Source organism: Helobdella robusta (genome assembly GCF_000326865.2).
Source record: "Helobdella robusta unplaced genomic scaffold HELROscaffold_26, whole genome shotgun sequence".
In the NCBI taxonomy this organism is placed as follows: domain Eukaryota; kingdom Metazoa; phylum Annelida; class Clitellata; order Rhynchobdellida; family Glossiphoniidae; genus Helobdella; species Helobdella robusta.
The window spans coordinates 262,272-288,734 of record NW_008704349.1 but is presented as its reverse complement, the minus strand read 5'-3'; the positions used below and the strand labels follow the sequence as shown (position 1 = coordinate 288,734).

The following is a 26,463-nucleotide window of genomic DNA, read 5'->3' as shown; positions in this document are numbered from 1 at the left end:
TTAGCCTTCTAAAATAATGCACACGTCCGCAACTGAATACCCACCCACAAATACTCATATACTTTCTTTCTCTCTTTTCCTCCCTCTCTCTTTATCTCTCTCTCTCTCTCTCTCTTCCCTAGTGTATAATTAGCGAAGATGACAATTAAGGTTCTGCTGATGTCTGCTTGAAGTGGCTACTCGTGCTAGGAATGATGACGACGACGACGATGATGGCAATTAAGATGGTGATGATGACGACGGTGATGATGATGAACTTCGACGACGATGATGATGATGACGCCAGATGATTTTATCTGATTTTATTTGATAGATTGTCGGATATGATAAGACCAAGAACAAGCTCTCTATCAGTTGTATATATATATATATATACATATATATTATATAGCATTTGTATACATATATGTATGTATGTATATATATATATATATATATATATATATATATATATATATATATATATATGCGTGTTTGTGTGTGTCTTTGTATTGTGCATCTCCATTTATATGCAATGCACTCCCTGCTAAAAAACAAAGAAACACCACATATAAAAGTACTGCAGCACTGCATTTTCATGTTGGGTTCATTAACCTGTCCACCCCCCACAAACATCAAAGTGGAACGGTCCTAGGCATAATTTGATTAATTGATTTTCGTTGTGGTTCACCGCAATTATTGATTAATATTTGAAAAATTATTAATGATGGCGATTATTATTTTTACTACATGGGTGATGACATGCTGGTATATAAAACCTCACACTATTTTTTATTATCACCATTGCAAAACTGACAAATTTCAAGTAATTTTATTATTTTGACAATACAAAACCAAAGAATCTAGATGAACGGTTGAGAAGTAAGAATCCATTATCAGCACTAACAACCAATAGCAATTCATTCTTTGCAACTCATGGTAGATTGATTTTATTTAAGTGCCTTAAAATTCATTCACATTTATTAATTTTTTAGACCAAATTATACTTATACTCTTATAGAAATATTCATTACGAATCTCTCATATGTTTAAAAAGCTCTAAACAGCTGTGAATGAAATCATCTCTCTGATTCATCTCATGCTCAGGTTCGTAAAATTTTCTTATCGGGTTGATTTTAGCAATCTTACTTTCTAGATCTTTAATAAAAACGTTTTAAATATTTGATTAGTTATAAAATGATTCAATGACAACATCTGGTTTAAATACTATTTTGAACTTTACAATGTCACATTATCAACATTTAACTTGAATTAACTTTTCGCGTTTGGTTTGTCTAACAACCAAAAATTAGGGGTTTTGAAAATTAATTACCAGCGCTTCACAACTTGTGCAAACGTTAGAAAATTATTTTAATAATAATCAAACTCCGACAATCTAATGAGAGTTGATAGCCTAAATGCAACAACAGATGAGTGAATAGACAACAAAGCGCAAAAATTAATTATTTATTTGATGGACATACAACGTGAAATGTTCGTACATCATCAAAGCCAGGCTTCATCACCGTGAAAGGAAAAGAACTCCAACCATTGCAAGCTGCCCCTGGAACGTAGAGATAAAAATTGTATAAATAAATAACCTATAACTTTGATTAAAAACCTATAAGGTCAATGTATGTACAAATGTAAGACAGAATTAAATCAGACACACGTTTAATCAATTAAACAAAATAATTCAAAAATAATTAAAAATGAAAAAAATAAAAAAATAACAAATGAAATATAACATTCTAATAATATCAACTACCGAATTCTCCATTTACATTAGCGGCAATAACTGCTCCGGAAAACATCGGGTAATGTCTCCTTATCCTACCTATCACTAATTCGGTCGCACTAATCGGGTCCATGCCATTCCTCATCAACTCAACAGCATGAAAACTAAAATGAATGAGAGTAATAATGCATTTTTTACAATGATAATAAGTTAGAAGAAATTCTCTATTAAAAATTTGACAAGTAAACGCATAGAAATATAAATAAAAACAATTAATGTTAAAATAATATTAATTAACAGTCATAAAAATAATGATGATGACCTTGGTGAAAATCTCATCATGACATCACCATCCCCAGTAGCACCAGCTCCACCAACTTCACTGTCTGCATATCCGCCTGATCCAACGATCGGGGAATCACCAACACGCCTATTAAAAATTATCATCACTACCAACATTATATGATCTCCTGATCAACATCACCATCACCACGATAATCAATTCCATGAGAGAATTCAACTTATTTATCTAACATACACATTAAAACAACTAATACAACACAATTCAATAAAATAAAACACAATACTAATATATATTCACTAAATAGACACAATACCTAGATATTTTAATACACCCATAAAAACCATTAATAAACACCCAGGTATCTTGTATTTGGCTCCATTGGATGAGGTGCCAACAGCCACGGAACCATTGAAATCGATTGCAACAATGCTTACTGTGTCATGATTAGTTGAGTCAAATACGATGTTGTCATCGTTAGAGCTATCACAATTTTTATTGATATTGTCATGATTGACGTCTATTGGTCTGTAGGGTCCACAAAATTTTTTAGAGTCTGGTGTGACATTCTGAAGAAAAAAAATTTTTTAAAAATTCACTACTCAACTAATGATCAAAAACAACATTATCATCTTCCCAACCCTTTAATATTAATATCACCATCATTGTTATTATTACCTGCCAGAAATTTGGCTGGCAGTTATTCTTTTTCCACATCTGCCACATGTTAATTGATTCATTGGAGCTTAAATTTCTAAACTTGTAACCCATTTTGACAGCAAAATCTGAAGCTGATGATTACACAATCAGTTAATAATTATCATCTGAATCGTCTGAATCATCATCATTGCTTGAATCAATTAATCACCCCCATCACCATCATACTGACCAAGACTACCAACAAGAAGACTATGTTCAGTCCTGAGAAGCACATCTCTGGCTACACTGCTGGCCTCCCTAATTCCTCTCAAGTTACCAACAGCCCCCACGTCCATCGTCGTTCTGATATTCAAAGTTATTTTTTCAGTGATGCAATGAATGTAATAACAATTGTTACCTTTACTGATTTTAAATTTTAACCATTGCACACTTCAGTCTTTACTGCACTAATTAATCTTTTATAACCAGTGAATTTTACTAAATTTTATAATATAAAAAATAATGATAATTATAAATACAAAAATAATTTCACCTTGATCAATAATTAATATTAATTAGACTGACTGACCCATCCATAACAAGAGCATCCAGTGTGGACTCTCCATTTTCATCGGGACTGCCACCCTCCCCCACAGAACCATCACATCTGTCAATCTCGCACTTAGAACACCCTGCAACTACGGCATCTACTGAGCTTTTACCTAACTTTGTAAGGAATTCCCAGGCTAGTAATAATTGAAAAAAAATGCATAAAAGCTTTAAAATTAAAAAAAGGCTATATAAATTATAAAACTAAGAAAGTAAGAAGAGATGCAAAGCAAAATTCAAACTAATAATATTTTAATCACGCAACCCAATTCATTTATGATTTTAAATTAAATGAAAAAAATTTATGATAAAATACAATATAAAAAAATTATTATAATTATTAATAATTTAATTGAAATTCCTTTATTTTATGAACGTAAAATCTAAAAAAATGACATGAACATGATCCATCCAACAGACCAGCAAAACCGAACATACCGGCTTTCGTGGCCTGATCAAAATTCCATGTCGAAATAACTAAAGGAATGTTTTTAGTTTCGTGGGGACGGAAAAATAAACTATCACCCGATAAAACCGAACGGCTCATTAGATGCTGCAAAACTACAACAAAAACCCATCTTATTATAAGTTTCATTTTAACGAAGCCGCATTTTTAAGATTTAAAACAATGGAGCAGGCAGGAGACTTAAAGCACGGCTAAATAACCTAAAACCACTTACATTCAGTGGAGAACATTTAGAAAACTTTATAATTTAGACTGGTGACGACCTAAACTTAAGACCTTCCCCGTTTCTATCACGATAAAGGAACGAATTAAAAAAAGTTCGTCTTTATTAAAAACGTATCAAAAACCTGACAATGGAGACACAACGTCGACGAAGACAGATGTCATTATTTTAAAAAATTGACACAAGTAAAACAGATTAACATACATAAATATATATATATATACCAATCGTGAAATACAATACCTACAACATAGAAGAACCACACATTTGCCAGTTAAAGGGTGCACGAACGAATCAATACAAACATATCCACTGATACATTAAAACACACATCATTCGAAAATTAATTTTAAAAGATTTACGCACACTAATGACTTTAAAGAGGTTACCTCTAAAATAACTTAACAATTTAAACTAAATATGCCTCACAGAAACACAAAAACTGCCAAGGTTCATGTACAGCAATCAATGAAACGAACATAAATTGATTTTTAATAAAACCCCAAACATCTGTCAACGCCATAATAAAATTATTACAGATAAAAATATTTGAATTCATAACAGTCAGTTGTATATCTAAACACACAAATTAAACAGCATACATTAGAGTTTTTACATTCACATTGTCATCAATCTATTAGTAATTGTCATTCACATAAAGAACTGACATACATCATCAAATATAATCATGAAACATTATTAAACATTATTGTCCTCATCAATGCTACTGACAGATTAACTATCTTCTTCATCATCATCCTCATCGACACCGTCACCATCTTCATCGTCGTCGACGCCATCGTCACCTTCCTCGCCACTATGGTCTTCATCCATTTCTGAAGCCTGCAAAACAGAATAAAGTTTAATTTTAAGATAAAAAACAAAAAACTAGCACACAGTCATTTATACCAGAACAAGATGGCACTGAAATACACAACTACACAACCCACCAGATAATATTGTAAAGGATTAGGCCAGATATCATCCTTGATAACTTCTCCCAATTCATCAACACCCGCATCACTGTTGTCTGAGAACCAACTGAAAAATGATTCTGGTTGCTGATCTTCGTGATTTCGTTTGCGATCTCCAGAACCACCCTTGGCAGCATACTTTTTTACTAAGTCCTGAAATTAAATAGAAGTGAAGTTAGGTAATGAGATTTTGAGAAAAGAAAAATTTTAAGATTAGGCTTACTTTTCCATTCTTCCAATTAATTGGTGTCGATATCGACGATGGTTCACCGGTTTCATTCAGGTGAAATTCTTTGCTGATGGTCTGATTTTTGAAAAATTCATTTTCTTTGAAGTGCTGCGGGGGAAAATAAATATTAATTATATTAATACTGAAATTCATGTCTTATACTACAATTAGGATCAATAAAAGTGAAATAAAATAACTTACAAAAGTTATTTTGTAACCAGACTTTATGTCATCAAACTCTTGTACTTCAACTTTGGTTAAAAAATGGAAAACTTCTTCATCCTCGTCATTAAGAAGAGCAGAAACTTGTGGGTGGTTGACAAAGGCTGTGACCCAGAAGTTTGGGATTTTGGCAATCATCTCCGACCTCTTCTGAAAAAAGGGCTGACGAAGTTTGTTGTACTTCTGTTCGACTTTGAGGATCTCATCACTGGCTTGCTCATTCAATCTGTCTATCTCATTCTGTACCTCATCGATCTTTTCTATGGCCTCTTGCTGTTCTTTATCTATCAAAAATTAATCGAAAAGAGATCATGTTGAGTTAATGATAAAAAAAATATTAACTTGGTGAAACAACGAGAATAAGTTTGTAAGCCGCAAATTAACATAATTTGAGAAACAATTTCGATTAAAAATTGATGATGACAGCGGAAATAACAAGACAGTGCAACAAGCAGAGCACGCTTCCACGATTAAATTAGTGATTTTGAGGGAAACCGGCACTCAAATTAGAGGAAATAAGGGGGAGATGAAAAATATAATTAAATAAAAATTGAAAACAGTGACTTTAATCGAAAATAAATTGAAACAATTTGTAAAGAAAAAAAATAAAATGGAGACGAGATCGCATTAAAACATGTGAATTCTTACGCCGGACGCCAGCGTTGCGATCATCACAAAACACGATATTTTCAATGCCAGAAAAAACAGATTAAACAAGGGAATAATTAATAAAAATAAATTAAACTAACCAGCAGTTTCGAACGAGGCATCTTTTTTATTTTTTCCTTCAACTTTCGCGACTTTCGGTTGGGCTGCCATTTTTTTCTTCAAATTCTCTTACAAAAGGCGCGGATACACAAAGAAATGCGGCCACGTGAGAAGCAAGGCTATTTATAGCCTTGCGGCAGAAGATTATCAATCGGGTAAAAAATTAAATTAGTTCTTAGTTTTTGACCAAAGTTTATCGCATCATAAAATAGTCCTTGTATGTGGAAAATTTGTTGAATAATTTGGTTGTACTTTTTGAAATATACAAATTATTGCATTTAAAGTTTGTTTTTCAATCAAAACTGAATTAAATAAAACTATTTTTAAGCAATAATAAAAGTAATTTCAATCAAGCAGTATAGTTATATCTTAACAGTTTCTTACATGAAAGAGCTTTCAAAATTTATTTCATGAATTGCAAAAAATAATACTAATGATAATCAAATTATTAGTTTTAAAATTTTCACAACCGGATTATAGCTTATAATTTGAAATATGAATTTCAAATAATGTTCTTTGGAAAGATTTTTATTAATTACTATGCTTTGAACGATAAATTAGAGTTATGTTGTCGTTTTGCAATTAAATTTTAATTTAACATTTCAAGCCATTCAATATACCTTTTTGTGTAATTAATAAATTTGTGATTCCGAAGAAAATGTTCAAAAAGTAAATAATACCTTTTCTTTCTTTTTGTCTTCAATGATCAACTTGAATTTTATTTGATTGGCTGACAACCATCAACATCATATTCATTGTAATAGTAGTGATGGTATTAGTATGCTTCAAGTATCTGACAGATTCTAACTTAATCAATTCTGAAGTCAAGTTTTATTGGTACCACATCGCTATTGCTGACAAAATGGTTTTTATATTTGAGGAGGAGCCAATCTTTAATTATTATTATTATTTATTAATAACTATATAAAATTTATAAATTAAAAAAATGATGTGGTTTACAAGAGATGTTAAATTAACTTTAAAAGGTTTATTTTTTTATAGTTAAAATATTTGTAATTGTTTAGTTGGTATTTTTAAACAATCCAAAGCACTATTTTAAATATTTTATTACCTGATCAAACTTGTTAAATTAACTTCATTAACATTTAACACTTTAACAGTATTAATATAAATTTACAAAACCTTTTTGCCTTTTTATTTTACATTTTTATTTCATTTCGTAAACAACTGCAATGTGGCACCAATCTAACATTCTACCAAATTATTGTAGGTTTGATGACAAAGAAAACGTCAGTGGAATAAACAATGTAAAATCATCAGTTCAGAAAGCTATTAGAGCTAAGCTTTTGGAGCAATTTCCTTACCTGGAAACATATTTAGAAGATATTCTATCTAAAAAAGATTCCTTGAGGGTGGCCAAATGGTAATTCTTCTAGTCTTAAAATAAATTCACTTAAGTTAATTTAATATTAAAATAATTTATTTAAAAAACACTGCATAATATTGATATTGATAATGTTCTAATGTCAATTACTTTTATTATTTTTCTTAATCTAGTCAAGATCACATTGAAATTCTGGTTGGAAAGGATGGTGAATATTTGTTTTTTAGACAAAGGGAAGGACCGTTTTATCCAACACTCAAGTTATTGCACAAATGTATATATACTTGTTTTTCCTTTATATATTTATTGATTTAATATTTTACAAAAATTAACATGTTTGTTGAATAAATCATTATATCTATTCTCAAATCAAGATCCATTCATGGCTCCACCAATGCAAGTAGATAAAGGAGCAATTAAGTTTATTCTCAGTGGTGCAAACATCATGTGCCCTGGTCTCACGTCACCTGGTGCAAAAATGGCAAATGTTGAGGCTGATCAAGTTGTGGTAATGTGGCCCTTTCATTTTTTTTTCAGAATAAATTAAAGTTTTATGAATTAAGTTTTGATGAATAATTCTATTGAAATTATATAAGGCAGTGATGGCAGAAGGCAAATCCCATGCAGTTGCTGTTGGTTTGACAAAAATGTCTTCAAAAGACATGTAAGCAATAAAATAATGATTTTTTCAGTTGTTTAATCTGTTCATTTCAACTTTGTACAAATTTTATCAAATACTTGTTATTTTATTTTTTCATGTTAGGATTTTACTTTTATTTAAAATAACTTTTTAATTTATAATTTGAAATTTTACAGTCTAAACATTAACAAAGGGATAGGCATTGAAACTGTGCACTTCCTAAATGATGGTCTCTGGCACATGAAGCCTGTCAAATGATGCTATTTGTATTGATCTTTATTGTTATTTAAATATTCACCTTATGCTGTATTGTTATATTTATCGTGTGTTTCATTCTAATCGACGGAAAGCCGATTTGTTGTACAGCTTTCTAGATTTTTGTACTCGTTTGGTTTTCCCTGCTGTGGTTTACTTTGGAGTGATTTTTGAGTTCATTGTTCGCATTGCGTCGACCGGCATTTTACCGAATCTTCATGTTCAATATCAGTCCTAATTCTCTCGTACCGTCTTGCGTTAATTGTCATGGCTGACGTTGACAATTTTTGGTATCGGGCTAATATGCAAAATTGTCACCAAAAATGCATTAAAAATTTGAAATAGTGAGGAATATGGCGAAACTATTGAAACATTTAGGGATCAGTGGGGGTGGTAAGAAAACATCCACCAGTCCGGTCTCGTCTGGCACACGGTTTGACTGCGATCGAATTAGGCCGCAATTTACTGAATCTAATAACGAAGCGTTCGTGCCTGCGCCATCCGTTTTGGCCCAAGTTAATAGCGAGTCGGAAAACTCGCTTGACATTACCGTATCGTCAGCCGTTCGTTCGACGCTTGCTTCTAATGATTTGTACCTGGCCGTCTCCTCTCTTGATAATTCATCTTTGGATGCTAGTGACAATAATCAGCATGGTAGATTCTCCAGTGTTTATAACTTCGAAGGAAATAACGTTATTGGTGTAAGTAAGGAAACGTGTTGTTGTTTTTTGTTAGTACTTAATAAAATAATGATTATTTCCACTTGTGCCTTCAGCTGTTTGCTCCTTTCTATTTTTAATTAATGATTTTATTATAATTATATATTAAGATAATTCATTAATTAATTCAGAGTTGCATACAATACAGACAACTTGTTTGATTATTTTTAAAAAATTATTCTCAGGATTATTTGAAGCCAAAAAACATATATGAAAATCATGATATGTTTGCTTCCCCAACCATTAACATTGACAATGATGAAGGCAACAATAATGTAGTAAGTGCAAGCAATAAGCATGCAACTCTGTTCAATGAAGACTGCTGGAATGAGGTCAAAAAATGGCTTCAAGGTATTAAAGATTAGTTACTCAAAATTTTTTATTTGATTACATAAAAATGACCACTTTGAAAAAAAAAATTTATTGATCAAAAGTAGTAATTTAATTAATTGTATTTTTTCAAAATCATGCAGAGATGAGTGAACCAAATAAGAGATACTCGCCCCCATCGACGTCATGTTCATCAGCAACTTCCATTTCTCATCCTCCTTCACAAACCGATATAGAAAATGCTAGATTTCTTTCCGACATCCTCACAGTTCTCCAGCAGGCCAGGTCAGAAGTTTTCAAAGACATCACCTCAAAACAAACTCTCAGCCATCAATTAGTCGGATCGCCTAAAATTAGAGTAGGTGGTCTTCTAACAGAGGTAGCCATGAAGTTAGAATCAGAATATGAAAAAGCAAGAAATTCTCTTACTACTAAAGACTACGAGAGGTACACCAGATTAAAGGAATTATTGAAATCTGAGTTAGAAGAACCCATTTATGGCCTGAAGATGTGCCAATTTGGTTAGTTAAATTTGAAATATATATGTATAATATTTATATATATATATGATGTTTATATTTATTTGACTTTTGCATAAAAGTTTCTCTTCGTCGATTTCATTTACTTGTGTCACACTTTTTTAACTTTGCAGAAATGCAGCAGCATCCCAACCAACGGCAACAGCAGCAGTTTGTGAAGCAACAGCAACAATACCTACAAAAACTTCAGCAACAACCGAACATCAACAGCAAACTGCAACAAGAAAACATCCTTGACTTGTCAATAGCGAGTACATCTCCCAGAGGATCAGCCTGCTACGATGAGCCCTGGAATTCAGATGAGGTACAAAATGACATCATACAGGATCATCTTCCTGTTAGAAAACTTACAGCTGGAAAAGTATTAAACTCTGATAATAGCAACAATAATAATGTTAATGATATTAATGGTAATAATAATGTGAGTGAAAGTGCCAACAGCGATAGTAATTGTAATATTAATGGTAACTTCACTGATGTTACTAGTAATAACAGTTGTGGTAATGAGGTTGATGATGCAGACAACAACGTACTTGGTTCAGTGCCATCCTCAACGTCAGTGGCCGTAGCTGACACTTCTCAAACTATTATCGTGGCTGCTGCAACAGACACTGCTGCTGTTACGCACAACCTGGATTTGAGGACGAGAACAGGTTATGAACCACCCTGGGATTGGAAGCCACACCAGAAGGATAACAGGAAACAAGAGGGTTATGAGAAACCTTGGGATCTTAAACCCCACGATAAGGACAATAGGTAGTTCTTTTGTTCATCCATGTCCATCCACGATTAATTATTTTCAATGTTATTCAATATAAGATCCAGCAAGGAGTATGAAGAACCATGGGATAACAAGGGCTTGAAAGTTGAGAGTGAACTTATTGCTGCTAAGCTTGCTAAAGATGCCCAGGTTTTTACACTTTTTTCCCTCTTTCATTTATTTCTCTCTCATTTTTTAGCTATTCTTTAATCTTTCTCTATCTGTAGTTCATATCGCATTGGCTCATTTAAACTTTCTTCATTTGTCTGTCAGTAATAAGTTTCACATGTTCACTTGTCTAGGTTACTTCAAAACAAGAGGCCCCTGTCAGCAAACCTCCGTCAAAAAAAGATTACGACGACCCTTGGGACCAGAAATCGAAAGATGTCGAGATGGATGTCATAACTGCCAAAATTGCAAAAGAAACTGTTCGAATTGGTTTTTCCAATCCTGCTATAAATAACCCAAACAACAATAATAACGTGAATATGAATAATAATTGCAGCAATGTTAATAATAATGTGAATAATATTGCTAATGTGGGCGTGAATAATGTGAATGGCAGTAGCAGTGGCGATGTCGGTGTTGGTTGCAGTAAGAGAGTATCCATATTAGGCCTGCAACAGCAACCGCCTCAGCAACATTTGCATCATCAACTCAATGTTGCAGCAGCGCAAGCATCTTCATCTCCATTCAAAAAACCATTACCACCTCTGCCGGCGTCGTCCACATCGCCATCCTCATCAGCGTCACCTCCGTCATCTTTGTCACCATCACAGCAACAACAGCAGTTAGCTGCTAGACAGCTCTTAGACCAAATGTATTATTTCTTTTCATCATTAGATTTCTGCAGTTTTTAACTACTACCCCTACCAACGTCATGATATATCGTTTCGTTGTGTTGCAATAATACATTTACTAATTTGCGTTCATGTGGCCATTTCTTCTACGTAATGTACTGCCTGTAATGATATAACCCAATCCCAAATTTTAAGTATATGTGACTTGACCTAAAAACTGACCATACAGATGGTACCATGGGAAATTAGGTCGAGCAGGAGCGGAGTCAGTGTTGCAGAGGCACAGAGAAGCCAGTTTCCTGGTTCGTAGGAGTGAAAATAGGCCCGATGAATATTCTTTATCTGTTAGGTTAGCTACTGAGTTTAATCATGATTGATCAGCTGCTGACAATGGATGCTTGTTGTCGTTGGTCAGTTGGTTGTGACTGCTTTGAATTGGATCAGTTGGCTGACCATTGCTGCTTGATTGTGTGTGTGAATTAATGTTTGCTGAGGTCGAAACTGTTACATATCACTAGGAGCGCGAAAGGTTTCATGCACCTGAAGATCAACAATGACGATTCTGGGAGGTTCATACTCGGGCAGTTTAGTCAGCCATTTATTAGTATGCAGCAGATGGTTAGTGGGAGATTGTTGTCGTAATTTTTACTTGTTTTGCTTATCGTACTCGTTGTTTCTGAAGATGTTTTTTATCGATTGTGCGTGCGTTAGTGTGCGTGTGTGTGTGTGAACCTGGCTTACTTTTGACGTGCAATAATGTTTTGACTCGTTTTGTTAGCGACGAAATAATAATAAATACAGATGGTGACTTTTATAGTGATAATAACGACGATAATATAATTTTTATCACATTAAAGGTTCAATATTATGCCACAAACAAACTGCCCATAAAGGGAGCAGAGCATATAAGCTTACTGCATCCCGTATCTAAGTCTACTGCCTGACACGCTGATGGTCCTCCTCTGTTGATGGCGACAGTGAATGTGACGGTGGTGGTGATGGTGAAAATATTTTTCAAATCTTAAAATTTTTTCTTGTTATGTTCGTTTTTATTTTATTTTATATTTATTTTCATCCTTGCAGGTTCTTCACACATTCTCAGTTTCTCATCGTTTCCTCTTGTTTATTATTTATTGTCATCTAGTTCCAATTCACCACAATTTTTGTACTTTGGTTTTTTGTTTGTTCTTCCCTAGTCCATAGTATATATATATATATACATATATATATATATACATATACATATATATATATATATATATAACCCTAACGAACTACAAACATATTAACGCCAAACATTCGGTAGAATTTATAGAATATTGTAAAAATTATGGTCTATTACCAACATATATATATATATATATATATATATATATATATATATATATATATATATACATATACATACATACAAGTACAAATCCGTTATCGTTACATATATATTTATATATATATATGTGTACAAGAATATGTAGAATGAATTTATATATATACAAGGATTGGTAGTTTTTCATTTTGGGATCCAATTTCATTGTCATATTTTTGTTTCCGATGCGAAAAATCTACAAAAAAGAGGTTCGAATATTCTTACTTATATGCTAATAGTATATTTATGTATATGATGGTGTGTGCGTATTAAACGTTGCTTTTTATAATTTTTCTCATTTCGTCTTGTATTATAACGTGCATATATCGTTCATCCTTTTAATTCTTTATTGCTTTTTTTAATTTGATTTTTTTTCGCAATTTTGCAACGTAATCTATTGTTAATGTTGACCTTTCGCGTCATTGGCTAGCTGCGTGCAACATTTGGTATTTAAGAATTATCAGTTTAGTGATTGTTGAGTATCCACTATAAAATGTTGTTATTTATTGTCTAGAATCACTCAGGTCAATCTGTTTGTAAATGTCGCTCGATTATTCAATCATTCATTCGTCTAGTCGTTTTCCATTCATTTTTCATTCTGTCAGTCATTCATTCATTTAGTAATATATCTATTCGTTCGTTCGTTCATTCATCAAAATTTTTAAATTTAATTTTGTGTTTCTATTTGAGAGGTCGTATGCCAATTGCATTGTTATTGCTTTTTCATCATAATCAATCGTTTGTTTGTTTTACTAGATTACATTGATATCAATATGCTAATGGTAATTCATGATATTTCAAACATTATTCTCAATAAGCTGCTTCATTGTAGTATCTATATTAAATCAAATGATTAATCATTATTTCTAGTCACGATACAATATATTTGTATGCATGTCAATATGAACATTCACATATGTGTGTATATATATATATATATATAATTATATTATATATATGTATTAGTTATTTTATGTGTGAGTGTGTGTGTGAATGCATATATATTATATGTGTGTATATTGACAAACATTTTAAACGTTTATGTATGATGATCAGGTTTGTTTTTAATTTAGAGTTAGAAACAATTTTTCATATAAGTCATAACGTTTGTAAATGTTGCTATCAATCAATCAATTAGCTTATAAAGCGCTATTTCCGCGATGTTCAACAGCGCTCCTCAATGAATTTTGAAAACAGATGGGTCTTGAGATCCGCTCTGAACTTCGCAAGTGATGGAGAAGTAGTCAGAGAAGTAGGTAGAGAGTTCCAGAGAAAAGGACCAGAAAAAGCAAAAGCAGATTTGGCAAAAGAGTGTTTAACACGAGTTAAGAAAAAGCGAGAAGAAGAAGACGATCGTAAACCGGGGCGTTTAGGTTCAATTAATATATCTGATAAATACTTAGGAAATAATTTAGATTGAGACTTATACATGAACGTGCAAATTTTAAAAATTATTCTATATTTTATAGGTAGCCAGTGCAAGAGAACAAGATATGGAGCTATATGAGGAAAGAAAGGGGCACAAGCAACTAGACGAGCAGCAGAGTTAAAAGCTTTACTCAAAGGATAGAGTAACCCTTGCTGTAACCCTTGAAAGCTCGTCACTACCAACGCAATGTTATAACTTCAGAAGAGATCTCTGAATGTCTTGTACCGGTGTTGTAGTTTCCAGCGAATTTGATCGGTACTCGATTATTTTATCTTTTCCCTCACCGGTTATAAATCGTAAATAACGTTTCTATGCTTGTTTATTTAGCATTATAAAGCTTACGTTTTTATTTTATCTTAAGAAAGTTCTGGAATTCTCATTTTTAGCGTAGTTCTCTTTTCGAACAGAAAATTAACCATGCCTAAGTAAATTTTGTTTCAAATTTTTTACGTATGGTTGGTTGGGTTGATCAATTAGTTTCTGCAAAACTTTTAACATAACATAACGATAACCGGTATTAGAATCTTTCTAATATCGCTCGATTTAATTAAATTTAAATTAAAAGATTAAAAATTATTTTAACCTTGAGCATTGAGTACATTTTAAATTTAAATTTTATTTTAATATTTTCGTTTGTACAGGTACTATTGTGATTATTGCGACACCTATCTGACTCATGATTCTGTAAGTAAGATTCTTTCCCTTTTTTATTTTAGTTAGTGTTAATTTAATTAAATTTAAAATAAACTTTAATTTAATTAAAGTTTACTAAAGTCACTTTAATGTTTAAATATTTGTCACAAGTGTTAAATTTATTCTGTTATTAAATAAAAACAAATGTCTTTTAAATACAAATAAATTAGTAAACCGTGTGGGTTTTTTAAAGTTTGAACTTTAAAATTTAATTAATAGAGATTTAATGTTCTTTTTAACTAATTATTCTTAATTATTATTATAGCCATCAGTTCGGAAAACTCACTGTGGGGGAAGGAAGCACAAGGAGAATGTTTGTACATACTATCAAAAATGGCTTGAGGAACAAGTACAGAAACTTGTTGATGACACTAGTTAGTTATTTGTTTTTAATTTGTACTTAGATCAAACTTAAAGTAGTAATTTGTTTATTAAATTATTATGAAATGATAGTTTCTAAGTTGGAATTAGTTAAACTCGCCTGTCTGAAACCGGACCAGGAAGATTAATTTCCTGTACTAACTATTTCTTCGCTTAATTTTATTCAACTCATTTGAATTGACTTATTTTCTAAAGGTAATTAAAATCAATTTTCACCAATTTTTTTATTAATTATCTATTAACTAATAAATAGCTATTGAATAATGTCGAGATAATTTTTTTTTGCTACAGCTGCTGCCTTCAAAGCTGGGAAGATTCCATCAAATCCTTACTTGAATGGTCCTGCTGGATTGGGAGCAATGATTCCTCCTCCAATGGCATTAGCCCCAAGTTTGTTTCAGGATGGTGATTCAACTGATGATGAGAATGTCGACTAGTGATAATTATGTTAAAATAAGTGCTTGATGAAATTTGTATGATTGCATCTTTTTTTATTATTATTTGTCTAACAATTGTGGTGATGGTTCTAACACGATGATGAGGCTGATGATGTGTGAGGCACAAAACTTGAATGAATGACTTATTTAAAAATAAACAGCTTTCAAATCACAGTCAGATTTGAATCCATTTTTTCAATAAAATATAATCATGGCATGATTATCGCATTTATCTTTTTTTAAGCTTTTCAGGTAAATATTTATTCAACTGTAATGATTTTTTAAATGTTATCCCTTTAAATATCAGGACCTCTGGGGCCACCAGGTGCTCCCCCAATGTTCATGCCCCCTCCAATGAGGCCCCCCATGGGGTCTCTGCCACCAGGTCTTGGCGTTATGCCACCAGGTCAGTTTTTAATCACCTCTTTCGTGTAGATTTAAATAGCAGTGGCATAAATTAGTGCAATGTGAATATTGTAAGATAATTGGCTGTATATTACATTTTGAAATCAACATGTCATTCACTAACTATTAATGTTAACTAATTATAATAATAGGCTAACTTATTCATATTAATAAATGAAAATAATATTTTTTTTTCATTTTGGTTTAGGTTTGAGGCCTCCTCCGATGGGCCTCCCTCCGATGAATATGATGCCCCCTCCGCATGGAAGACCATAATTACGATTCTTATTTTCTTATCTCTTTTATATTTATATCCCATCGTTATTATTATTTGTGACATATATGTAGAAATGTTTTAATGTTATTGAAGGACATTAAATAATGCATGGTGGTGGAGTCTTGTCCTTATTATGCTATGTTGCTATGACGCAGTTTTTATCACTATTACTTCTTGGCTATGCTGTTCTCAGTTTTTTAAATCGATTGGTTGTTTGGTTAGTTGATTGAATAAATGATTGATTGAATGGCTGGTTGATTGATAGTACAGTATCCAAACAATATCTAATTTGTGTATAATCTATTACGGAACTCGCACAATAGTTCGATTTGTGGCGCTGATAAAGTGAATAAAGTTGGTAGTTTGATATTTGACTCGTTAAGTACTCAATCTTCTGAGTGTGAAAATGTATAATTTGGCAATGGACATCACTACGTTTTTGACATAGTCTCTTGAATCATTATTTAACACTGAACTCGAACTATGTTTTGAATGTGTAGCTGATGTAGTGAGTAATTGAGTTATTAAATTCACCTGAGTTCCCTATCTCCTGGGCGTGTAAATGTATAATTTCCTAATGGAAATCTCAAAGTTTTTGATATATAGTGTACAGATAATCGACCGAATATTTATCGTTTTGTACAACTGAACACCGTCACTATAGTTCGGGATTGCGTAGAATGTGGTGCTGATGTAGTAATTGAAGCTGATAGTTTGTTATTAGATTCACGTAGTAGGTACTCATTCTCATGATGAGCATAAAAATGTACAACTTTCTATTGGAAGTCACTACGTTTTCGTTGCATGGTATCTTGAATTGAGCCAATAGTTATCATCATTATGTATTACTGAATAAAAACTATGGCTTGAAATTTTAAATTTCAATATTTAAACGTATTTAAAATTACGGTCTTTACGTCAAAGCATATGTTCAGCTAGAGGGTTACCCAACATTCCACTTGCTCCGTCTTTCGTATGACTTTGACGCTGGTCGCCAATGTCCTGAAGAGGAAGAACTCTGCATTTCATTATATCTATACCCAATTCGTAGTGCTTTTTATGTAGATTCTTTTGATACATGACCAGGATTTAAAAAAATTAAAATCGTTCCATTAGACCACTATTTACTAACATACCTTATTACTTCATAAGTTGCAGACCTAGGCTTCAGCCATTTTAACCTATTGGTAAACACGGCTTTGTTAGCAAGGTATCAAACATTCTTTGATGTTATTTTTACCCATAGGCGAACGCGGACAGTCGTTCATTATTTGAATCGAGGCGATGTACGCAACAAATCAAATTTTTTTTTACAATAAGCAATTTCGTCTGTAGTTTAATATTCACAATAAGTACCGGCATCATAAAATCAAACGTAAAAATTTTCAACAATTTGCATGAGACGACGTCACGTTACATTAGCAGCATCCACATTACATTTATAAGACTAACAAAATATTGTTTCAAGAAATAATGCACAATCAACGTAAAAGACATTATTTTAAAATCTTTTGAGAAACTCTTCGGCCGAGATACGGGCTCTGGAATTGAGAGCGAGTTTCATTTCACTGATCTCCTTGTCTATTTCCTCCATAAAGTTAATCACAAAGTCAACGAGCTGAGCAGATTGTTAAACATTAGTGTTCAGATATAATTATGTACGGCATTATTTAATAAAAAATATTTTAGGACAAGAATGGAAAAATATATTAATTTCAATTTCTTCAAAGTTAAGAGTAGCTCAAACCTTGTGCTTGTACATTTGCTCTGTGTGGAAATTTGTGATTAGGAAGCTAACATCATAACCCTTCATGTGGAAAATATTAATAACTAAACAAAACTGTTATACTGTGATTTTGACCATGTTGGTAAAAGTAGTTATGAGTTAGAAAAATGACAAATATGAACCAAATATTTCATTGTATAACAAAATACTCCACTATACCTCAATTGGTTTTCTTCTAAGAATGACAAAGTTATCAGCCCTCATCATCATGAATCTCATAAATTTCTTGCATAAAATTTTTTCTATTTCATCTGCCTGTGTGAAATTACAAACAGTAATTGAATTAACAACCTTGAAAAGCACTTTCACATTAAATAAATTTTTATCAAATAAATATAAAATTTGTTAAAATTGCGAAACCTGCTTGACGGCAATGCTGATCCTAAGGGAATTGATTGAGCCTTCTATAAGGACCTTCTCTTTCTCATTTCTGCTAATCACCACAGGAGTCAGCAATAATTCTTTACTTGTCCTATAAAATTTACATGTGTATATAATCATAAACCATCTTTCCAGGTAATTATAAAAGGGTAAAATTATCGAAAAACTTTATTTATATGTATTAAACTATTAAAGTGAAAACACACTTCTAGACTCAAGTTAAGGTTTAATGAAAAAGCAAAGCCTTCCTTTTTAGCGTACCTAACTTCAACTTCCGGCTTGTTGTGACGCTCAACGACTTGAGAGGAAAAGTTTTCGACGCAAATGGCCGCTGTAAGTGTATTACGGACCGCTTTTAAGTACGGTTGCAAAGTCGCAGACTGAAAAGTAAAAAGAAATATAATTTAATTAAAAACACTGTAAATTAAAAAATCAAAAGTAACCAAAACTAAATAAAATTTTCACAAAAAGTTGATTCTCTAGCTAGTGCTAGTAGTCTAGCTTAGTGGTAGTTCAGGAAGTTAATTCCGGGGGGTGAGAAATAAATAAAATAAACTAATTACTTGAGAATAAAGTATTAAATGAATTTATTATATTTAGGCAAAAAGATTTCAGAACAATCCGGCAACTCACCATTTCGAGACTGTTCAAAAAAGCGTCCAAGCGATTTAAGAAGAGGAAAGATGAGAAGCGGACGTTTCGTTCAGAGAGCCATGAAAGATCTGCTTATGTGCTTTGTAATGTAAGGTATATAATGTGGTACCCTAACTACGCTACGTTTTTTTTTTATTTTTTAAAACATTCTATAGCTCTTTTATTATTAATAAACAAAATTTACACCATATTTCAATAAAATTATAGACAAATTAATTTTATCGATCAATTTTACGAAGCGCTTCACTTGTACGGAGTATAATTTAGTGCAAAGAACTTTTATCAATATTTCTTTACGTTGGTCAACATCGCATCGAGCTTCCTTTTCAACAAAAATCATCAAAATGTCGGTTGGTGCCCTCTCATGATTCGATTTTTAAATCCATTACAATCGTTCATATTCCTTCATTATCTTAAATACAAAGTTTTGATAAATATTATTTCAACATCATTTTATTAAATTTATTAAACGTTTCATTTTACTTTCGTTAATTGATGAGGCACTTATTAACGTAACTTTTTACACGTTTAGTCTGGGAAAGAGCCCGCACCTAAAGATGATAAAAAGAAGAATAATCCCATGCGAGATATTCGGATCTTAAAACTATGTCTGAACATTTGCGTTGGGGAGTCGGGAGATAGACTGACGAGGGCAGCAAAAGTGTTGGAACAGCTCACTGGACAGCAGCCAGTTTTTTCCAAAGGTGTGTTGGCTGGTTTTGCATGAATTAAAATTAAAAATTGATTATAAAATTAAAATGTTTATCATTGTAGCTGTTCATTTATATTTTATATGATAAACATTTTTAAACGATTCAGTGCCTTTCATTTTTTATATTTTGTTTTGTGACGTGGTGGCTGCTTTTTAACTAATGCTGCCATTTTATTTCTCAGCCCGATTCACGGTAAGATCATTTGGAATAAGAAGAAATGAAAAAATTGCCGTACACTGCACAGTCAGAGGTGCCAAAGCCGAAGAAATTCTTGATAAAGGATTAAAAGTTGATAATATATTATTTTTATTAAAAAAAACTAGTGTCCTTATTTAAAATTGTATTATCCTCTTATAAATATAATTTAGTATCGAAATATATGTTTGTTTTTATAAATTATTCATTTCAGTTAGTTTAAATTTCAAAGTATATATCAAATGTGCATAGTTGTTGGTTGCTTGATTTCATGTATCGATGTCAAGCACACCAATATAAAATCTGGGCTGTGCCAGAAGAACTCTCATTATTGCAACACATTGTATTCTTTATGAATCCAATGTTACTGTTATTGTGAGCACACTTCACACTATTTGATGCCATTTCTAAAATATGTTTTTGTTTTATTAAATTATTAATTTCAGTAAGTTTAACTTTTCAAAGTAAATATCAAATGTGCATAGTTGTTGGTTGCTTGATTTCATGTATTGATGTCAAGCACACCAATATAACATCTGGGCTGTGCCAGAAGAACTCTCATTATTGCAACACATTGTATTCTTTATGAATCCAGTGTTACTGTTATTGTGAGCACACTTCACACTATTTGATACCATTTTTGTTTGATACTGTTATTGATTTTAATCATATTTTCATTTTGTGTTTCTAAAATTCATAAAGGTTAAAGAATATGAATTGAGGAAAGTGAATTTCAGTGAGACAGGAAACTTTGGATTTGGTATTCAAGAGCACATTGACTTGGGCATAAAATATGATCCGAATATTGGAATTTATGGCATGGATTATTACATAGTCCTAGGAAGACCTGGTTTGTTATGCTAAGCAACTATTGCTATTTTTTATTTAAAAATGTCAATCAAATGATGACCAAACTCTGCGCAAAATTGAAGTAACATGTCTTTGGTTGCCTCAAATAAGCATGGCAGCCACCTAATGGCAAGTTACAATGTTAAGACATGGCTCTGATGATGCAACCATTGTTTTTAATTACACTTTTCTGATTTATATATATATATTAATACAGAAATATAAATCATTAAAGTTTATACAAATACATGCTTGCATTTAGTTGCATGTATGAGGATATTATAAGGTTATTAATTCCTGAGCTCATGCAACAAGAAAATTTAATTTGTTGTCATGAAAAGGTTATAATGTATCGAAGAAGAGAAGGGCCGTGGGCAAGGTCGGTCCCCAGCATAGAGTCACCAAGGAGGAAGCAATCAAATGGTTCCAACAAAAAGTATCTTTGTACATCCTTGCTGTTATTAGTTTTAATGCATTATATTAAATTTTTGATGATGCATTTGTACAATTTCTGTGCTTTCATAGATATATATATTGCTTGCACCCACATGATGACAAAGTTGAAATGATAAATTATGATTTTATTCATAATATTAGCTCTAACTGATTAGTGCAAGCATTTTGATTATCTTTCAAATCAATCTGCACTAGATGTTTTATAAGTTCAAAAACAATTTAATACTTGTATTTTGTTGAAAAATATAATCAAATTTGATTATTAATGATTGTGCTATCCAGGATCTATCTAACACAGATGATGATTTAATTTATTTGTATGAAAGTTATACATGTGTACTTTCATAATATTAGCTCTAACTGATGTGTTCTAACCCCAGCACAGTGCATATTATTTGTAACTTTTAATTTCTTAACTTATACAGTATAATTTTCAATTTATTTTCAGTACGACGGAGTCATCCTGCCAGGCAAATGATGGATGCGCACCTTATTCTGTTTGTAATGTGAACAGTGGGACTGAACATTTGCTGTTGATAGCTGATCAGTTTGATAATAAAATTTCTATATCAGTTTTTGTTTTTCGCTTGTTCAGAAAATTAAGACCGTTTATTTACGCGAAACAACGTTGCAGCAAAATTACTATCTTTTTAAAATCTGAGGTACGTGTTCAAATCTAATTGTAGGCGTTCAGTCTAGGGCCCTGAATAAGTAAAACTACGTTTTTGTATCAACTGACATAATTTATGCTAGATGTTATGGAATACAACATGCAACGCCAAGTGGAAATAAAACGAATAAAAATATAAATCAATACAGAGTTTTAATATAAAATATGTTAATATTAAATAGTCTAAATTTAAGAATATGTGGACAGCTGCGGTTTACTGCATCAAAATTATAAATGATGTGACAATCGTCAGCAACAGCCACTGTTGTCATTTTTTTGTTGTCGCTGAGAGGAATTCAAATTGATTCCCTGTACATTCATTGCAATGGTTCCATTGAAGTTTGTCTCAAGTTCTATTGCCTTGCTTGCTGCCATTGTAAATGCTTTATCAACGTTTATAACATCTTTAGCACTTGTTTCAAAATATGGCATGTTATGTTCCTTACACCAGCTCTCTGCCTAAAACAATTAAAGTATATCAAATACTATAACAAATTAAGTTATAATCAGAAAAACTTGATAAGTTACGAACTTGTTGTGTGGTCACTTTTCTTTCTGACTCGGGAACATCAATTTTGTTGCCAATGACTATAAAAGGAAAGCAGTTTCGGTTGGATAGTTTGGAATATTTGCAAAATTCTTCCTGCCAAATGGAAAGATTTTTGAAACTCTGATCATCATCGACAGCGAATGTCAGCAAACAAGCATCTGATCCTCTGTAAAATGGTGTTCGTAAACTTTTGAACCTTTCCTGACCGGCTGTGTCCCAAATTTGCAAAACAGTTGGCTGAAAAATTTTTTTATAAGACCATCATAAATATATAGTTTGTTTAGTTATTTAGTAGCAGAAAAAAAAAGTATAATTAGATTTAAAATTAAATAAATAAATATTTTAATTTAATAATAAATAAACAAATATAAATAAATAAATATTCTCTACTTCAGATCGATTAAGGGTGGTGATTTCCTTTTTAAGAAACTCAACGCCTATGGTATGAGATGAATTAGGATCAAAACGTTCCGTGACATAGACATTCATGAGAGAACTTTTGCCAACACCACCATCTCCTAACAAAACAATTTTCAACATACGGCGGGCAGTTTTAGTTTTAGGAGCTCTCATTTGATTACTATTTGGAGGCGGCATATTTCTTGTCAGAATTATAAATAACCCTCCTTCTGTTGATTCACAAACTAAACTTAGACAAATACCCACAAATTTATTTATTAAATACCCACAAATTTATTTAAAAAATAATTATTGAAGGATTTTAAAGTTAAACTGATTAATTAAACTTTACTGATGTGAAACGGAAGACAATTAGTCGACAATAACTCAAAACAAAAGTTGATTCAGAAGTTAATAGTAATTAATTAATTACTAATGTACTAGCACTAGCGGTAGTAATTCAATAGAACAGAAATCATAATAAGAACCATCTTGTCTAAGCTATTTTTGAATGAAGACTGACATTAATGATCAAAAATTATAAAAAAAATGTAAAAATTGACGCAATCAGCTGACAAATTTTTACGGAGGAACAGGGAGATCTGGAATGTGTTACTTTGGATAGAAGTAACAACCGCAGAAAAGAAGAGCAATTGTCTCAAAATTCACTTTTCAAACTCTTTTCATCAAGTGCACTTTTAAAGCTGTCAAAAAGAAATATTAGATTAAAACCATTTAAAACCTTGCCCGGTTTTTATTAATTATGTGGCAATCATTCATAATTCGATAATGGGGTGGAATTCGATTTAAAATAACACTTATGGTAAGAAACTGGGTAATCTCGGAGACGGCAAAGTGGTTTTTCCAGCAATATTTATTTATAGTCAACAGTTTAAAGAGACTCATAAGTTCCTCCCACGGTACAACTAAAAGTTAAACTAAATAATAAAAGCTTATAATAAAAGTTAAAAATAAAAATTTTAAACCAATTTTTACTAGAAAAACCACAAAACCTCTATAAAGTTATAAAAATATGATACATTACAAAATGTGTAACAAAATTTTAAACGTATCTGTTAAAAAGATAGTTTCACTTTTAAAACAAATTATTAATTTTCAGAAACTTGCTTCCAGAGGTAACTTGCCGTTGAAAAAAATTTTCAATGTTAAAACGCTGGTAGGGCGCTTCCAGTTATATAATTCCATGATTTTTACTTCATAATCGGCGGATAGATCTATTTAGTTTTAGAAATTGAACTATAACATTTAAAATTATTTATTATACTTTTCTTCATTAAACGTTTTTCATTCATGTTTTTCAATTTTAAAGTCATTAACATTTAAAAATTAAAATTCTTCAAAAAGCCGCTTATTTTTTTAAATTTTTACATATATATATATATATATATATATATATATATATATATATATATATATATATATATATATATAACGCTTGTATTAAAAGAAGAATGCAAGCTTTTGAAATGCATAATGAGAACAACTATTTTTATTTCGTTGTTGTTGTAATTATTATTATATTGTTGTTATTGTTGTTCGTTGAAGATGGTTGTGATGATGATGATCGTCATCATAGTTAACAAGATTAACAGTATAACATACTTAAAATACATTGACAGAAATGACATGAATGTTTATTGTACTGCGTATATACGATGGCAGTATGTATGTATGCGTGTATGTATGTGTATGTTTGTATGTATGTGTGTCTGTGTCTCTTTATGTGTACATGTTTGTATTCGAGATTTTAGTAAGAAAAGAAAAACACAACAGTTGCTTTTATTTGACATCATCAAAAGATGAAAAGTGACGAAATTAAAATTTGTTAAACGCCAATTTTTTAAAAAGTTCAGATTTTAAACAAACAAATATAACAAAATATCGATCGATAAAAAATAATTATCACGAAACATGAATATTTAGTAAGGACAGTTCACAGCATATCATAATGACTAAATCAACATACCAAACAGAAATTATTCATGCATGCATATTTACAAAGTAAATCAGGAAATATCCAAAAATTATATAACCAAAATAAGAAACTAGAAATCAGTCAACATTTTACAAATAAATAAATAGACATTATTAAAAAGATTGTTCAAAAATGGTAAAATTTAAGGCGACGACAAAAAAAATTGTAGTTTGTTTTGTTGGTGTTGTGTGGTGCTAAGAAGCGAAAACAAACACACCACAAAAAAAAATATCAAAAAGTCGCAAGAATAGTAGTCAGTCACCTACCTACAATTAAATTACTCTCAGGGCCCTAGCTTACCTGTAATGATAACTCAACTCATTTATTTTACATATTTTAACGTTTTAATTTTACTTGAAGCTTTTAATTTATGTTAATGTTAATATTTTACTTGAAACTTTTTAACTAATGTTAAGCCCTAGCCTACCTACAGTTGTTCAACTCATCTCAATCCCTAACTTACCTATGAATTAAATTAAGTCCGGTAAAGAAAACAGAAAGTTGAAGAGAAACATAACAACAACGACACCGAATGAATGGATGTTGTGTATTGTGTGTTGTTTTTATGTGTGTGCGTGTATGTAAATGTGCGCGCGCGTACCCTCCAAAAACTTCTTCACCCATTGCACCGACCATCATCTGACACGCACCGAGGAAATGAATTTTACCGGATACTGAAAAACAAAATTGAAAGAAAAAGTTAAATTTTTAAAATAAAAAACAAGCCATTGAAAAAAAGTAAGGAGCAACTTATCTTACCATGAGATTACCATCATGAAACGTGACTCCCACCACAACCCACCTCTGATCATTCTGTAGACAAATTTTTTTTATTGGCTTATTAGTAAATGAATGTTAAAACGAAAGAACAACCGAATAAATGATTGAGCGAATGATTGAGTGATTGAATGAATTAATTAACCAATCTATGATTCAATGAACGAATAGAATGAGTCAATTAATGGATGAATGAAAGATTGTGTGACAAAATGAATGAATGAAAAAAATAAAAACAACGAAACTAAACCATACTTCAAAAATCGTCGTTGTTGTTTTCTTCGAGTTGTTATCGGAACGATCATCATGAGACCACCATCTGAAACGTGCTGACGCCCACCACTGCCCACCTCTCATCAGTCTGTAGACAAGTTATTTTTATTAGCTTAGTAGTAAATGAATGTTAGAATCTTAGAAGCAAAAAATTATAAAATGGAAATAATGGCAAATAAATAATATTTGAAAATAATAAAGAGAGTAAAATGTAAAAAAAAACTTACCGTCGTCCATTCG

General features: G+C 31.6%; 7 protein-coding genes across 7 annotated transcripts; 3 read left to right on the top strand and 4 right to left on the bottom strand.

The window, feature by feature from the left end:
* Nucleotides 1–1,442: 1,442 nt before the first annotated feature.
* HELRODRAFT_79843 (hypothetical protein) lies at nucleotides 1,443–3,813 on the bottom strand (the record flags this gene model as incomplete). Its single annotated transcript, XM_009019858.1, has 8 exons — nucleotides 1,443–1,543; nucleotides 1,745–1,881; nucleotides 2,040–2,147; nucleotides 2,376–2,587; nucleotides 2,697–2,809; nucleotides 2,908–3,020; nucleotides 3,247–3,403; nucleotides 3,705–3,813. 8 exons carry the CDS (start codon nucleotides 3,811–3,813, stop codon nucleotides 1,443–1,445), a joined length of 1,050 nt encoding a protein of 349 aa, XP_009018106.1.
* An 877-nt stretch (nucleotides 3,814–4,690) lies between these two features.
* On the bottom strand, nucleotides 4,691–6,199 carry HELRODRAFT_157043 (hypothetical protein; the record flags this gene model as incomplete). The annotated part of the gene is made up of 5 exons (XM_009019857.1): nucleotides 4,691–4,798; nucleotides 4,906–5,082; nucleotides 5,153–5,266; nucleotides 5,360–5,664; nucleotides 6,130–6,199. 5 exons carry the CDS (start codon nucleotides 6,197–6,199, stop codon nucleotides 4,691–4,693), a joined length of 774 nt encoding a protein of 257 aa, XP_009018105.1.
* A 1,142-nt stretch (nucleotides 6,200–7,341) lies between these two features.
* HELRODRAFT_79877 (hypothetical protein) lies at nucleotides 7,342–8,391 on the top strand (the record flags this gene model as incomplete). The annotated part of the gene is made up of 5 exons (XM_009019856.1): nucleotides 7,342–7,532; nucleotides 7,667–7,767; nucleotides 7,868–8,001; nucleotides 8,090–8,157; nucleotides 8,310–8,391. The coding sequence occupies 5 exons, from the start codon at nucleotides 7,342–7,344 to the stop codon at nucleotides 8,389–8,391; spliced, it is 576 nt and encodes a 191-aa protein (XP_009018104.1).
* A 6,246-nt stretch (nucleotides 8,392–14,637) lies between these two features.
* Nucleotides 14,638–17,252, top strand: HELRODRAFT_111980 (hypothetical protein). Its single transcript, XM_009019855.1, has 6 exons — nucleotides 14,638–14,756; nucleotides 14,973–15,015; nucleotides 15,290–15,398; nucleotides 15,697–15,795; nucleotides 16,150–16,248; nucleotides 16,456–17,252. The coding sequence occupies exons 1-6, from the start codon at nucleotides 14,749–14,751 to the stop codon at nucleotides 16,521–16,523; spliced, it is 426 nt and encodes a 141-aa protein (XP_009018103.1). The 5' UTR covers nucleotides 14,638–14,748; the 3' UTR covers nucleotides 16,524–17,252.
* Nucleotides 17,253–18,025: 773 nt separating this feature from the next.
* On the bottom strand, nucleotides 18,026–19,327 carry HELRODRAFT_173246 (hypothetical protein; the record flags this gene model as incomplete). Its single annotated transcript, XM_009019854.1, has 6 exons — nucleotides 18,026–18,142; nucleotides 18,272–18,331; nucleotides 18,470–18,565; nucleotides 18,671–18,782; nucleotides 18,953–19,071; nucleotides 19,325–19,327. 6 exons carry the CDS (start codon nucleotides 19,325–19,327, stop codon nucleotides 18,026–18,028), a joined length of 507 nt encoding a protein of 168 aa, XP_009018102.1.
* Nucleotides 19,328–19,925: 598 nt separating this feature from the next.
* Nucleotides 19,926–22,036, top strand: HELRODRAFT_157041 (hypothetical protein; the record flags this gene model as incomplete). Its single annotated transcript, XM_009019853.1, has 5 exons — nucleotides 19,926–20,049; nucleotides 20,240–20,346; nucleotides 20,956–21,103; nucleotides 21,444–21,538; nucleotides 22,007–22,036. 5 exons carry the CDS (start codon nucleotides 19,926–19,928, stop codon nucleotides 22,034–22,036), a joined length of 504 nt encoding a protein of 167 aa, XP_009018101.1.
* Nucleotides 22,037–22,477: 441 nt separating this feature from the next.
* On the bottom strand, nucleotides 22,478–23,318 carry HELRODRAFT_157040 (hypothetical protein; the record flags this gene model as incomplete). The annotated part of the gene is made up of 3 exons (XM_009019852.1): nucleotides 22,478–22,687; nucleotides 22,761–23,015; nucleotides 23,169–23,318. The coding sequence occupies 3 exons, from the start codon at nucleotides 23,316–23,318 to the stop codon at nucleotides 22,478–22,480; spliced, it is 615 nt and encodes a 204-aa protein (XP_009018100.1).
* Nucleotides 23,319–26,463: the final 3,145 nt, after the last annotated feature.